Here is a 12,172-nt window from a genome sequence, read left to right on the forward strand (position 1 = left end):
AAAAAAAAAAAATCTCTCCACAAAAGAGAAATATATATATATATATATATATATATATATATACACACATATATACATACGCCCTAAAATTCAATATTTAGTTATTCCCTATAGTCTTCTTAAGGTTTTTCACATCATCGCTGCTTCAGGGAATGACATGCCCGTAACCCTGGGAAAAGTACCACATTGAAATGAGCCCTTTTTGAAATAGCAAGCCTACTAAGTTACCCAGCCTCGATGCCACACCTTGTCTTGTCCCTCCCCGCACAGAACACCCAGAGGATAAGCAGCTCTCACGCCGCCCCGCCGCTCGCCACGCCCGTCGTGTCCATGACGACCCCGAGCTTACCTCCGCAGGGACTCGTGTACTCAGCGATGCCGACCGCCTACAACACCGGTGAGCCTGCGCGCGGCCTGTCACGGGCACACTCCCTCGTGGGGGCCTTTTTCCAAGGGGTATTTATTGAAATAAATCACCTCCAGCTTTGTAGAGTCACATCTGGCTCTATTTTTTTTAAAGATTTATTTATTCATTTATTTTCATTTGACCAGCGAGAGAGAGAAAATGAGAAAGCAAGCTGCTAGGTCCGGGATTCGAACCCTGGTTGGCCATGTGGGAGCGTCCAGTGCCTTAACCACAACACCACTGCTGGTCCCCACATCTGGATATATTTAAAAACACATGCTGTCCACAAAAAAAAAATAAATAAATAAATAAGGAAAGAAAAATACCGTGATAGAAGAAAAGAATGAGTCGAATAAGTGATTTCTGTTTCCAGCATGAACTTTGGTCCATCCCCGACCCAAAGATGAGCTGGTCTTATTGGAACAGTGGCCTGTCGCTGGGCTGTTCTCTCATCACAGTCTCCCTCTCCCCGGTTTCTGGAAGAAACGGGTGTCTTTACGCTGTGCTGACCCGCTCTGGGAGCGACGGTGCGTCCCTGTGGGCGGGCAGCGCACAGAGGTGGCAGGTGTCACTGCATCCAGGAGGCTGTGCTTTCCTTCCCTTCACGGCTGGGCTGGACTGTGTTTTCCGTGCCTCGGGCAGCAGAGCTTTCTCCTCCAAGACAGTCGCCCTTTGACCCTGAAAGGAGCTTTTTTGGAGAAGTCTTCACTATAGGGCATGTGCATTTGCCAGACGACAGAGAGAGAGACAGAGAGACAGAAAGCGAGAAATCACCCCCCAGGGGAATGGCCACGCCGCAATCCCTTCTCCTCCATTCTCCTCTTGGGATCTGGGGCACGCACGCACACGCGCCTGGCGTGAGTTTAAGCCACCAGGTCCGGGACTCGAACCGCGGTCAGTCCAGCGACATAGCCATTACGCCAACAGCTGGTCCCCCTGAGAGGAGCTTTTCACTCATTTCCATTTATTCAGATGTTCTGTCTTGAAATACCCAACCTCGGGTTTATTAGGAAGTTGAGGACGACGGCAGAGATTGGGAGGCGCTCTTTGCCACGCAGGCTGTGTGGGGACCCGTGGTGCACAGCAGGTGTTTAGATTTGCCGCTCGTAGGAGGGGTAGAACACATGGTTTCCCTTTCTCGGCTGCTGAGCCAAGCCGCGGATGCTTCCAGGAGCCGGAGGGAACAGGGCAGTGTGAAGTTCCACCCTGCGGGTTACAGAGGCGGCAGCCCAGGCACGCGCTCCCTGGTTCTCCAACGGAGTCTGCGGCCAAGATGATTCCCGTTTAGACGTCGGGGCTGACGCTTTGGCAGGGTGCTTTGAACTGCCACGTGGAGCCAGCAGGTAGCATAGTGGGTGAGGCGCCGGACTCCCACGTGGCTGACCACAGTTCAGTTCCTGGACCCAGCGTCTTGAAACTCATGCTGGGGGGACCAGCAGTTGGCGTAACGGCCAAGAGTTCCCGGTCACCGTTCACTCGTCTGTCTGGTTTACACGCTCGTCCACGCCTTGTCTCTGTAACGCATCACCTCTGTATGCACATTTAGCGGCAGACACCTGGTAGACAGTAAGAGATGAGTGAATGACGGACCAGCAGTTGGCGTAATGGCTATGTCGCTGGACTCCCATGTAGTCAACAGCAGTTCAAGTCCCAGATCCGGTGACTTAAATTCACGCCGGGCGCGTGTGCGTGCGTGCTCAGGATCCCAAGAAGTGAATGGAGGAGAAGGGATTGCGGCATGGCCAGCCCCCCTGGGGGGTGATTTCTCGCTTTCTGTCTCTCTGTCTCTCTCTCTGTCTGATGAGTGCACGTGCCTTATAGCAAAAACCTCTTCAGTGGGCCCTAGGGCTGACGGGGGATACAGGCACCAAGCAGATGCTCCAGGAAGAACCCGTTGCGTCCGGGTCGAGGGCCAGCGTTCTGATTAGACAGGACGTGTCCGACTCAGCCTGGCAGTGCGGGGCGCATGCTCCCGGGTGAGGGCTCTGCGCAGAGGCCAGGAGTCGGGGACAGGGCAGGGTGGGACCGTGGCTGGAGTCGAGACCCGGAAGGTAAGCGGCATGGGGGCAGGACTGGAGGGTGAGGCCTGGGCCAGCTGGAGCCACAGTGGACCAGAGTGGCAGCCATGGGAGGACGGGAGGGACGGGCCCGACGGCAGCCCCAGGATCTGGTGTGAGCCTCTGGGCGGGCATTGTGCCCCTTCCTGGGAGGAGGTTACGCAAGGAGCAGCAGGCATGGGGGGAGGCTGAGCCAGGCTGGGCCGTGTGGAATTGGAGGCGTTGGGGAGCCAAGCAGACAGGTCAGGGAGGTTGCTGGAAGGGCCCAGCGAGCGCAGGAGAGGGGTGGGGCAGGGGGCAGTGAGGGAGGTGTCAGCATGGCGGGCCCTGCCCCACCTCGGCCATCCCGGGACGCATGGAGCCCAGGCAGGGTCCCGGGCACTGGCCGTGCTGCCGAGCCGGTCCTGTCTCGGCTCCCCCACTCGCTGGGCAGACCCGAGGAGGCAGTTAGAAGTAGAAGGGCTTTTGCCACCTCTCCTCCGTCCCCGTGGGAGACAGGCGACAGTGATGGACTGGAATCGCTCTCCGTGTGTGACCGCTCACGTCCTGCCTCGGTCACCGCGGCTGTGGCCGAGCGTCCGTGCACGATGGGCTGCGTTAATGTTCTCGTGGCACGGCGGTCGCCCGTGACCTGGAAGTGATTTCCCACACGGTGACAGAGCCGCCACAGCCCCACTGCTGTAAATGAATGCAGCGAATTAACTGTGACCACGCGGCGTCTGTGGCACCGAGCTTGTCACCTCGTCGGAAGAGGTCCTCTTCCTTCTCATTCACCGTGCTTCCTTAAGACGGTGATCCAGGGGCCAGCAGGTAGCGTGGCAGTTAAGGCGCCGGACTCCCACCTAGCTGAGCACAGTTCGATTCCTGGACCCAGCAGATTGAAAATCATACTGGGCGCGTGTGCGTGCGTGCCCAAAATCCCAAGAGAAAAATGGAGGAGAAGGGATTGCGGCGTGGCCATCCTCCCTGGGGCGTTGGGGGAAGGATTTCTCACTTTCTGTCTCTCTCTAGCAAGCGCATGCACCTTATGTCAAAAACCTTTTAGAAAAAAAAAAAAGATCATGATTAAATGTAAACAACAAATTAGCAAATAACTAAAATTTAATAAATACATTAAAAATTTTTAAAAAATAAAAGGATTTGATGATCAAGGGACGGCCTTGTAGCCCAGTGGTCAAAGCAGGTGCATCCCGTCTGGCCGACTGTGGTTTGAATCCTGGCCTCAGTAGCTGGAAAAACGCGTCGTGTGTGTGGGTTTGCATGCCCGGAGACCTGACAGGGTAGAAAAACGAGGAAGGGGTCGCGATGTGACCATGCCCCACCGGGGGTGGGGGGTCCTGTCTCTCTCTCTCTGGCAAATTAAAAAACAAAACAAAACAAAACAAAAAAACACACCTGCCAGTCAGACTTAATCCAAATGTACTCTGGTGTTTGTCTCTGTTCCAGGGGGCAGTGGTAGGTTTATTTATTTAAAATATTGAAAAAGTCATGAGTCTTTTTTTTTTTTTCTGTGCAAAAACGCATCATGACTTTTTCCAACAGCCCGGTAGCACTCCCGTAGGAGCATCCTTTAGCGACGGCCTTTATTTAAATGATCCCTGACCAGCAAATAGAACTAGAGCTCATAAACCACCCCGTGGGAGCCCCGTCCACACGGCTCCTTGCGAGGGACCTCATGCCATCTCCCGACGTGGTGTCCTCTACCTCCGCCACGGGGGAGGGGGAAGGAGAAGGCGCGTCCTCATCCTCGTCCCCCGCCGTGCACAGAGCTGTGTCGTCTTCCTTCGCAGATTACTCTCTGACCAGCGCTGACCTGTCCGCCCTGCAAGGCTTCAACTCCCCGGGGATGCTGTCCCTGGGACAGGTGTCGGCCTGGCAGCAGCACCATCTCGGACAGGCCGCCCTCAGCTCCCTCGTGTGAGTAAGCGCCGCCTTCCGTGTGCCCCTGCCCGCACGTCCCGCCCTGTCCGCTGCCATCTTTGCTGTGACCGTCCCGCGGATAACCCTGCCAGGACTTATCTTTAGGAAGACACAGGTGTCGGGAGAGAGCCTTCTCTTTATATGGCTCTGTGCGGTAGGCTGGATAGCACACTAGCATTCCGGGAAGAGATTCGGGGGGCAAGGGCTCCCCTGAGCAGGGACGGACCGCAAAGCTGGTGTCCCCAGAGGTTCCCAGACAGACGCCCCCCCGCGGCACCCGCACCACCTAGCCCGGGCTGCACACACTCACTCCCAGCCCTGCCTCCCTGGAGAAAGGCGGCCTGTGGGGACCAGCAGTTAGCGTAATGGCTATGTCACTGGACTCGCATGTAGTCGACCACGGTTCGAGTCCCAGACCCGGTGGCTTAAACTCACACCGGGTGCGTGTGCATGCGTGCCCAAGATCCCAAGAGGAGAATGGAGGAGAAGGGATTGCGGTGTGGCCATCCCCCCTGGGGGGTGATTTCTCGCTTTCTGTCTCTCTGTCTCTCTCTTTCTGGCGAGTGCCTGTGCCCTATAGCAAAAACCTCTCCAAAAAGAGAAGATGACCTGTGTTCACTGTGGCGCGTACCTGTCAGCTGGGGGAGCAGGAGGGACAGCCTGCCTTTGCTTTCTCACAGGGTCACAGAGAGGAGAAGAGGGGGGGGGTCTCCTGTGCTCTGGGTGGCTCAAGATTTGTGTGGTTGACCCCAGCCCAATGCACACACCACACCACACTCACAAAGACAGTGCCCTTCCCAGGCAGCGTGCGAGGATTCAGACATGGAGCAGCAGGGAGAAGGGACAGGGCCTCGGGGAAACAGTAGACCCATGGGGACAGTGTGACAAACCAGCTGGCCTCCCATGCTCAGGACAGTAGAGATACCCTGGCCTCACTTCCTTCCCAGAAAGTCCCCAGAGGCACCATGAGAGCAGAGTGGACCGCAGGGCTGCCTGCAGGTTCAAATCCCCACATGGGCCTGAAGGCATGCCAGGCATGTGTGCCTGGGCCCAAGATCCTGACAAGCTGGAGGGCCGGAGGAAGGGGACCCAGTGTGACAAGACCCTGCCGGGGAGCCTCCCTGTCCCCCTCTCTCTCACGTACACACTATCAGAAATAAACTTCAGAACGAGAGAGCCCGAGCTCAGCAAGCTTTTGCTCCTGCATTTTGAAAAAATCCCGCAGTGCCGGTTGTTGGCCAGGAATTATGGCGTAGAAGGCGCAGTGTCCTGGGGAGCTTTCTGGGCCAACACAGGGCTTCGGCCCTCAGGCCTGCCCTGCACGTCCTACAGGAACACGCTGCACACGGCCCAGGAAAGCCAGGGGGTGTGTCCGGAAGCCCGGTCTCAGGGCGGTGCCCATGCAGGCCCTCCTTAGCCTCTCGGAGCCGCCCCCTCACCTGGGCACGGAGGGTAACACTACTTAGGAGCATTGCGAGGACTGATGGGAAGCCGCACTGTCGCAGGGCTGCACCTCGGTCTTTCTGGCGTGCACACATGTTAGACCCTGACACCCTTCTGGAAGTTTCCGCCGCAGAGGTTCCGGGTGGCGGGAATGGAGCTAGGTCGCGCGAGGGCTCGGCTGTCCCGCTTCTTCCTCTCCGCGTCCGTCCTAGGAGATGAACTGTGCCAGTCTCGGGGATCGAGGCTCACGGGGTCTCAGGCTGCAGCCCTGTCGGCCCACCCTGGCCGCGGCCATGCTCACACACCATCTAACCTCTCTCTCTCAGCAGTTAGCGTAATGGCTATGTCACTGGACTCGCATGTAGTCGACCACGGTTCGAGTCCCAGACCCGGTGGCTTAAACTCACACCGGGTGCGTGTGCATGCGTGCCCAAGATCCCAAGAGGAGAATGGAGGAGAAGGGATTGCGGTGTGGCCATCCCCCCTGGGGGGTGATTTCTCGCTTTCTGTCTCTCTGTCTCTCTCTTTCTGGCGAGTGCCTGTGCCCTATAGCAAAAACCTCTCCAAAAAGAGAAGATGACCTGTGTTCACTGTGGCGCGTACCTGTCAGCTGGGGGAGCAGGAGGGACAGCCTGCCTTTGCTTTCTCACAGGGTCACAGAGAGGAGAAGAGGGGGGGGGTCTCCTGTGCTCTGGGTGGCTCAAGATTTGTGTGGTTGACCCCAGCCCAATGCACACACCACACCACACTCACAAAGACAGTGCCCTTCCCAGGCAGCGTGCGAGGATTCAGACATGGAGCAGCAGGGAGAAGGGACAGGGCCTCGGGGAAACAGTAGACCCATGGGGACAGTGTGACAAACCAGCTGGCCTCCCATGCTCAGGACAGTAGAGATACCCTGGCCTCACTTCCTTCCCAGAAAGTCCCCAGAGGCACCATGAGAGCAGAGTGGACCGCAGGGCTGCCTGCAGGTTCAAATCCCCACATGGGCCTGAAGGCATGCCAGGCATGTGTGCCTGGGCCCAAGATCCTGACAAGCTGGAGGGCCGGAGGAAGGGGACCCAGTGTGACAAGACCCTGCCGGGGAGCCTCCCTGTCCCCCTCTCTCTCACGTACACACTATCAGAAATAAACTTCAGAACGAGAGAGCCCGAGCTCAGCAAGCTTTTGCTCCTGCATTTTGAAAAAATCCCGCAGTGCCGGTTGTTGGCCAGGAATTATGGCGTAGAAGGCGCAGTGTCCTGGGGAGCTTTCTGGGCCAACACAGGGCTTCGGCCCTCAGGCCTGCCCTGCACGTCCTACAGGAACACGCTGCACACGGCCCAGGAAAGCCAGGGGGTGTGTCCGGAAGCCCGGTCTCAGGGCGGTGCCCATGCAGGCCCTCCTTAGCCTCTCGGAGCCGCCCCCTCACCTGGGCACGGAGGGTAACACTACTTAGGAGCATTGCGAGGACTGATGGGAAGCCGCACTGTCGCAGGGCTGCACCTCGGTCTTTCTGGCGTGCACACATGTTAGACCCTGACACCCTTCTGGAAGTTTCCGCCGCAGAGGTTCCGGGTGGCGGGAATGGAGCTAGGTCGCGCGAGGGCTCGGCTGTCCCGCTTCTTCCTCTCCGCGTCCGTCCTAGGAGATGAACTGTGCCAGTCTCGGGGATCGAGGCTCACGGGGTCTCAGGCTGCAGCCCTGTCGGCCCACCCTGGCCGCGGCCATGCTCACACACCATCTAACCTCTCTCTCTCTCTCCTTCAGCGCTGGAGGGCAGTTATCTCAGGGTTCCAATTTATCCATTAATACCAACCAAAACATCAACATTAAGTCCGAACCAATCTCACCTCCCCGGGATCGAATGACCCCATCGGGCTTCCAGCAGCAGCCGCCGCAGCCCCCGCAGCCCCCACAGCCTCCGCCCCGGCAGGAGATGGGGCGCTCCCCCGTGGACAGCCTGAGCAGCTCCAGTAGCTCCTACGACGGCAGTGCCCGGGAGGACCCACGGGGCGACTTCCATTCTCCGATCGTGCTCGGCCGACCCCCCAACGCCGAGGACAGAGAAAGCCCTTCGGTAAAACGCATGAGGATGGATGCTTGGGTGACCTAGGCTTCCCGGCCGGCCTTGGGGTTTTCGTGTTACTGCAGTGAAGCTGTCCTACATATCTCAATTGGTCAATAAGGACATGAGTGAAACCTATTTATATGTACATGCATACATACGTATGTCCCCCGACACACGTACGTATGTGGGCGTGAGTGTGCGTGTATGTGTGGGTGTGCGTCGCAGACACAGAATCAGGCACTTACCTGCAAACTCCACGTGGGTCTGCCGTCGAGTGTCCCTGGCAGACAGAGCACCCTGCCGGCACAGAGCGGTCGGGCACTTCCTCGGACTCCTCGTTTCTAACGATGGCCGGTTTCTGCAGAGAGACGTGTCCCCATGTGTAACTCTCCCACCGTAGCTTACAGAAACCTAGAGGGCCCCTACTTGTTTTATTTAACTGTGCGGTGACTGTAGTTACTTAAGAAAAAAAAAAATGCTTTGTAGAACAGAGCAGTAGAAAAGCAGGAACCAAGAAAGCAATACTGTACATAAAATGTCATTTATATTAGTTACCCAACCTGGCATGGGTCTCTATCGCAGAGGGGTGCATGGGAAAGGGCTGTTGATATTTAAAGAAAAAAAAAATACAAAAAACAAAACCAATCAGAAGAGCCCCACACATAACTGTTTTGCACGTGCGAAAAATGTATTGGGTCAAAGAAGTGATCTTTAGCTAATAAAGAGAAAGACTAGAAAACACGCATGAGATATTCAGAAAATACTAGCCTAGAAATATAGAGCATTAACAAAATAAAATTAATATATTAAGTTATAATTGGAATATGTCAGAAGTTTCTTTTTACATTCATATCTTGAAAATTAAAGAAACTGATTTTAGCTCATGTATATTTTATATGAAAGAAAACACCCTTATGAATCAATGACTATATATAAAATTATATTCACTACTTTTGAACACATTCTGCTATGAATTATTTATATAAGCCAAAGCTGTATGTTGAAACTTTTTTTTTTTAGAGAATAGCTTTATCTTGTTTTAACTTTTTAGTTTTATTTTGAGAGGGGGAATAAAAAAAAATATCTTGCAAACAGAACCTTGGAAAAAAAAAGCCATGAACACTTATTATTCTATATGTAAATTAAAAGTTGAGCCAAACTCTTTGTGTATATAGCATCTTAAATATATTATCACCTTTGATGTAAGTACCTATGTATTGTATGGTCACCAGATTAAAAAGTATATTTTTGTGGATTGCCGCCAATTTGGGGGGAAAAGGCGAGGTCCTTATTAAGTAGAGTATTCACTGTTTAATATTTACTATTTTGTTAAATATACTGTACTTTGGATTTAATTATTAGCCCAGTTTTTTCAGAGGATTGTATAAGGGGTTCCTCCCCTCACTGGTGGTGAATGTGTGATGTTACATTGTAATCTCTGTGCTGTATGGGTTGAGCATCATTATATATTTTATATGTGTACATAAATAGCAAAGTGGCAAAAAAAATGGTGTTAAGTTCATCCTGCATAAATATAAAATGTGTCGTAACAGATTTTATAAGGCATTATTTAAAACTTGCCTTTTGTGAGGAAAAAATATAGTAGATAAAGCCTACCTAATTTAATGAATATTAGGGGGAAAATGGCAAAATAGTAGATGAGCACAAAGGTTTTATAAGTGGTAAATGATTAGGGAAAACTCTTGGTAGGGAAGGGAATCCTCAATGTAGGATAACACAGCTGGGTATAAAAAAACCACCAGTGCCGCTGTTCTGTGCATTGGAAGGACACTTGGCGTGACTCTGGCAGTCCTAACTGAAATCAGTGCCACCCAACCTGCAGCCTGGATTAGGAGCAAGGCCTTATTCTTACAGGAAGACAACCAATCGGTGATAGCAAGTTCATCTGCTCACTGGGCATGTGTCATGAACAAAATTCAAAGTCCTCGTGTATCTTTCATCATGGATTTTTTTTAAATACTCCTTTTCCTGAGAAACTCAAGGATTTAAATATTGTTGCTATTTTATATTTTAAACGTAATACACTGATCAGCCACCTACAGTTTGTACTCACATTTTGTTTTTCCCCCTAAATTATGCTCCTTCAGACGATTTCTTCCTCTGCTGTTTGTGACAAATCACCCAGCAGACTTCCTGACCAACACATAGGTATTAGGTACAGGGTAAACCTCGGGCATTCCCAAACTGTGAAATGCCAGTTTGGGCAATAAATAACTTTTGATAGAGACCCCCAAAAGGGGAGGTGAGATGCCATCTCCTCTCTTCCATGTAGACATGTGGCTCGTTTTCAGAAAGGATTTGTTTTTCTTGAAAAAATGTACTTATTTGACTCACTCTTACAGGCACGTTTCTTCATAAGGTCACACCAAATTGCAACAAGACAGTCTCCCAGCACTGAATTTCCAAGATCATCCTTACCACTTTGTAAACCATTTATAGCTTTGGAAGTGTTAAGTGATTCTCCTGTTATTATTTATGCATGTACATTGGAATAGGAGTTAACGCATTCACATTTACTGTCTATTTTCTTGTGTGCCTTATGAGATGGCGTTTCTGACTGTATCTCAATAGTCTTTCTTTCTATGCAGGTTTATAATCAGTACAACTACTGTTTTCTAAAATACTACACAAGGCTCGGAGTTTGTACTTCAATCACACTGACCAAGTAACAATGTATTCCGTTTTTCAGGAACTGAATATTTGACTGTTAACTTTCTCCCACATGCCCCAGGTACCTGGGAGCATGTGACCTGACAGACATCCCTCACCCCACTCCCACGTGGGAACACATCCACCTCCATGACTCTCGGTGGAAGCCAGCCAAGAGTGGGAACAACACTCACGGTGTGGTTTTAGAACTGACTTTTCCTACCCATTGAGATTCGTGTGTGTTGTATAAGACACCATCACTAGAAAATGTCATCCCTCTGGAAGTATGTCATTAGATGACTAAACGAAAACCAAAATGCTCAGAGCAGCAAGTCACGCTGGTCACAGGCCAGCTTCCACGCTGTGGTCTGTCGCGCTCTAACTGGCACTTCCCCGAGAGCGACAGGTCCCATCGTGTCCACACAGATGGTCCCCAGCAGAACTCCCATCTTTTGAGCTCTAATAAGTCCGTCATGTTCTAGACTCAATCAGGGCTTTGTTCTAGAAGAACAATACGTGTTTCTGCCATTTCCTTTCACGATCAGGACTAACGCATTGGCATCATTTCTGTCTTAACCATCACGCGCACAAGAAATACATAGTAAATAAGGAACCCGACAACTCCTGGCGTTTGGATCATAAGAAGCTAGATGATTAGAATGTGAAAAAGATTTTACAAATGTAAAATTTTATTTCTCTGTAGAAAACTTTTCTTCACTTTGCTGTGCAAGAAGACACTGCTTTGCTATGTTTAAAATGGCTTTTTTTTAAAAAAAAAAAAGAAAAGAAAAAAAGAGATTTATGTATTTGGTAAATGTTTGTAGTTCACACAAGAAGCTGTACACGGTTTGATCCTGTAAAACCGTTTGGCGGCACAAGCTGGACTTTGTTGCCATCTTTGAGATGAACCTTTTAAGAAAAATAAGTTAATCTCAATTTTTCCCTGAATGTGTTGTTGTTTTGTTTGTTGTTTTGTTTTTTTTTTCTTCTTCTTCTTCTTCATTATACAATAAATATTACAGTGAACTTTTTATCCAATGGTTTAGACGATGCTAGGGGTGGTCGTTAACTCTCTGTCCTGCCCTCGCCCCAGCAAAGGCAGCCTGGCCCATGCGGGTGCATTCCAAATACTGTCATGTTTGGACAACAGTCCGGCCCTGGCTGCCACCAGCGCCCCCTTTCACCCACACACCCCATTCTCTTATGTCGCGACCTGGTCGAGGGGATCATTCCTGTGCCCTGCCAGCCTCCCTTGTGCGGGCTCTCAGGCTGCCCTTTCTCCTGGGTCATCCTAGAACCCCTAGGATTTGGTGAGATCCAGCCCCCAACACCAGACAGCCTGGCTGTTCTGTGCACACTGATATGGGCCTGAGTTCTTCAGGCTCCAGGAACCACTTCTCACAAGAAATACACCAACCTGGGACCAACAGATGGCATAATGGCTATGTCGCTGGACTCCCATGTAGGCCATTGTGGTTCAAGTCCTGGATCCGGTAGCTTAAAATTCACACTGGGCAATGCGCATCTGTGCCCAAGATCCCAAGAGGAGAACAGAGGAGAAAGGGTTGAGTGGCCATCCCTCCCAGGGGGTGGGGTGATCTCCCGCTCTCTATCTGGCTCATGTCC

At 51.8% G+C, this 12,172-nt stretch overlaps 1 protein-coding gene across 6 annotated transcripts in view; it reads left to right on the forward strand.

Moving 5' to 3' along the window:
* MEF2A (myocyte enhancer factor 2A) overlaps window positions 1-11,494 on the forward strand; it is an 81,106-nt gene extending 69,612 nt beyond the window's left edge. For all 6 annotated transcript variants that reach the window (XM_014591998.2, XM_014591999.2, XM_006159488.2 and 3 more), the window contains 3 exons: window positions 271-397; window positions 4,254-4,380; window positions 7,576-11,494. In XM_014591998.2, coding sequence (XP_014447484.1) covers window positions 271-397; window positions 4,254-4,380; window positions 7,576-7,921 — 600 coding nt within the window. In that variant the 3' untranslated portion in view covers window positions 7,922-11,494. The remainder of the gene's footprint in view (window positions 1-270; window positions 398-4,253; window positions 4,381-7,575) is intronic.
* Window positions 11,495-12,172: the final 678 nt, after the last annotated feature.

This window comes from Tupaia chinensis, unplaced genomic scaffold, assembly GCF_000334495.1.
Source record: "Tupaia chinensis unplaced genomic scaffold, TupChi_1.0 Scaffold000632_1, whole genome shotgun sequence".
In the NCBI taxonomy this organism is placed as follows: Eukaryota; Metazoa; Chordata; class Mammalia; order Scandentia; family Tupaiidae; genus Tupaia; species Tupaia belangeri.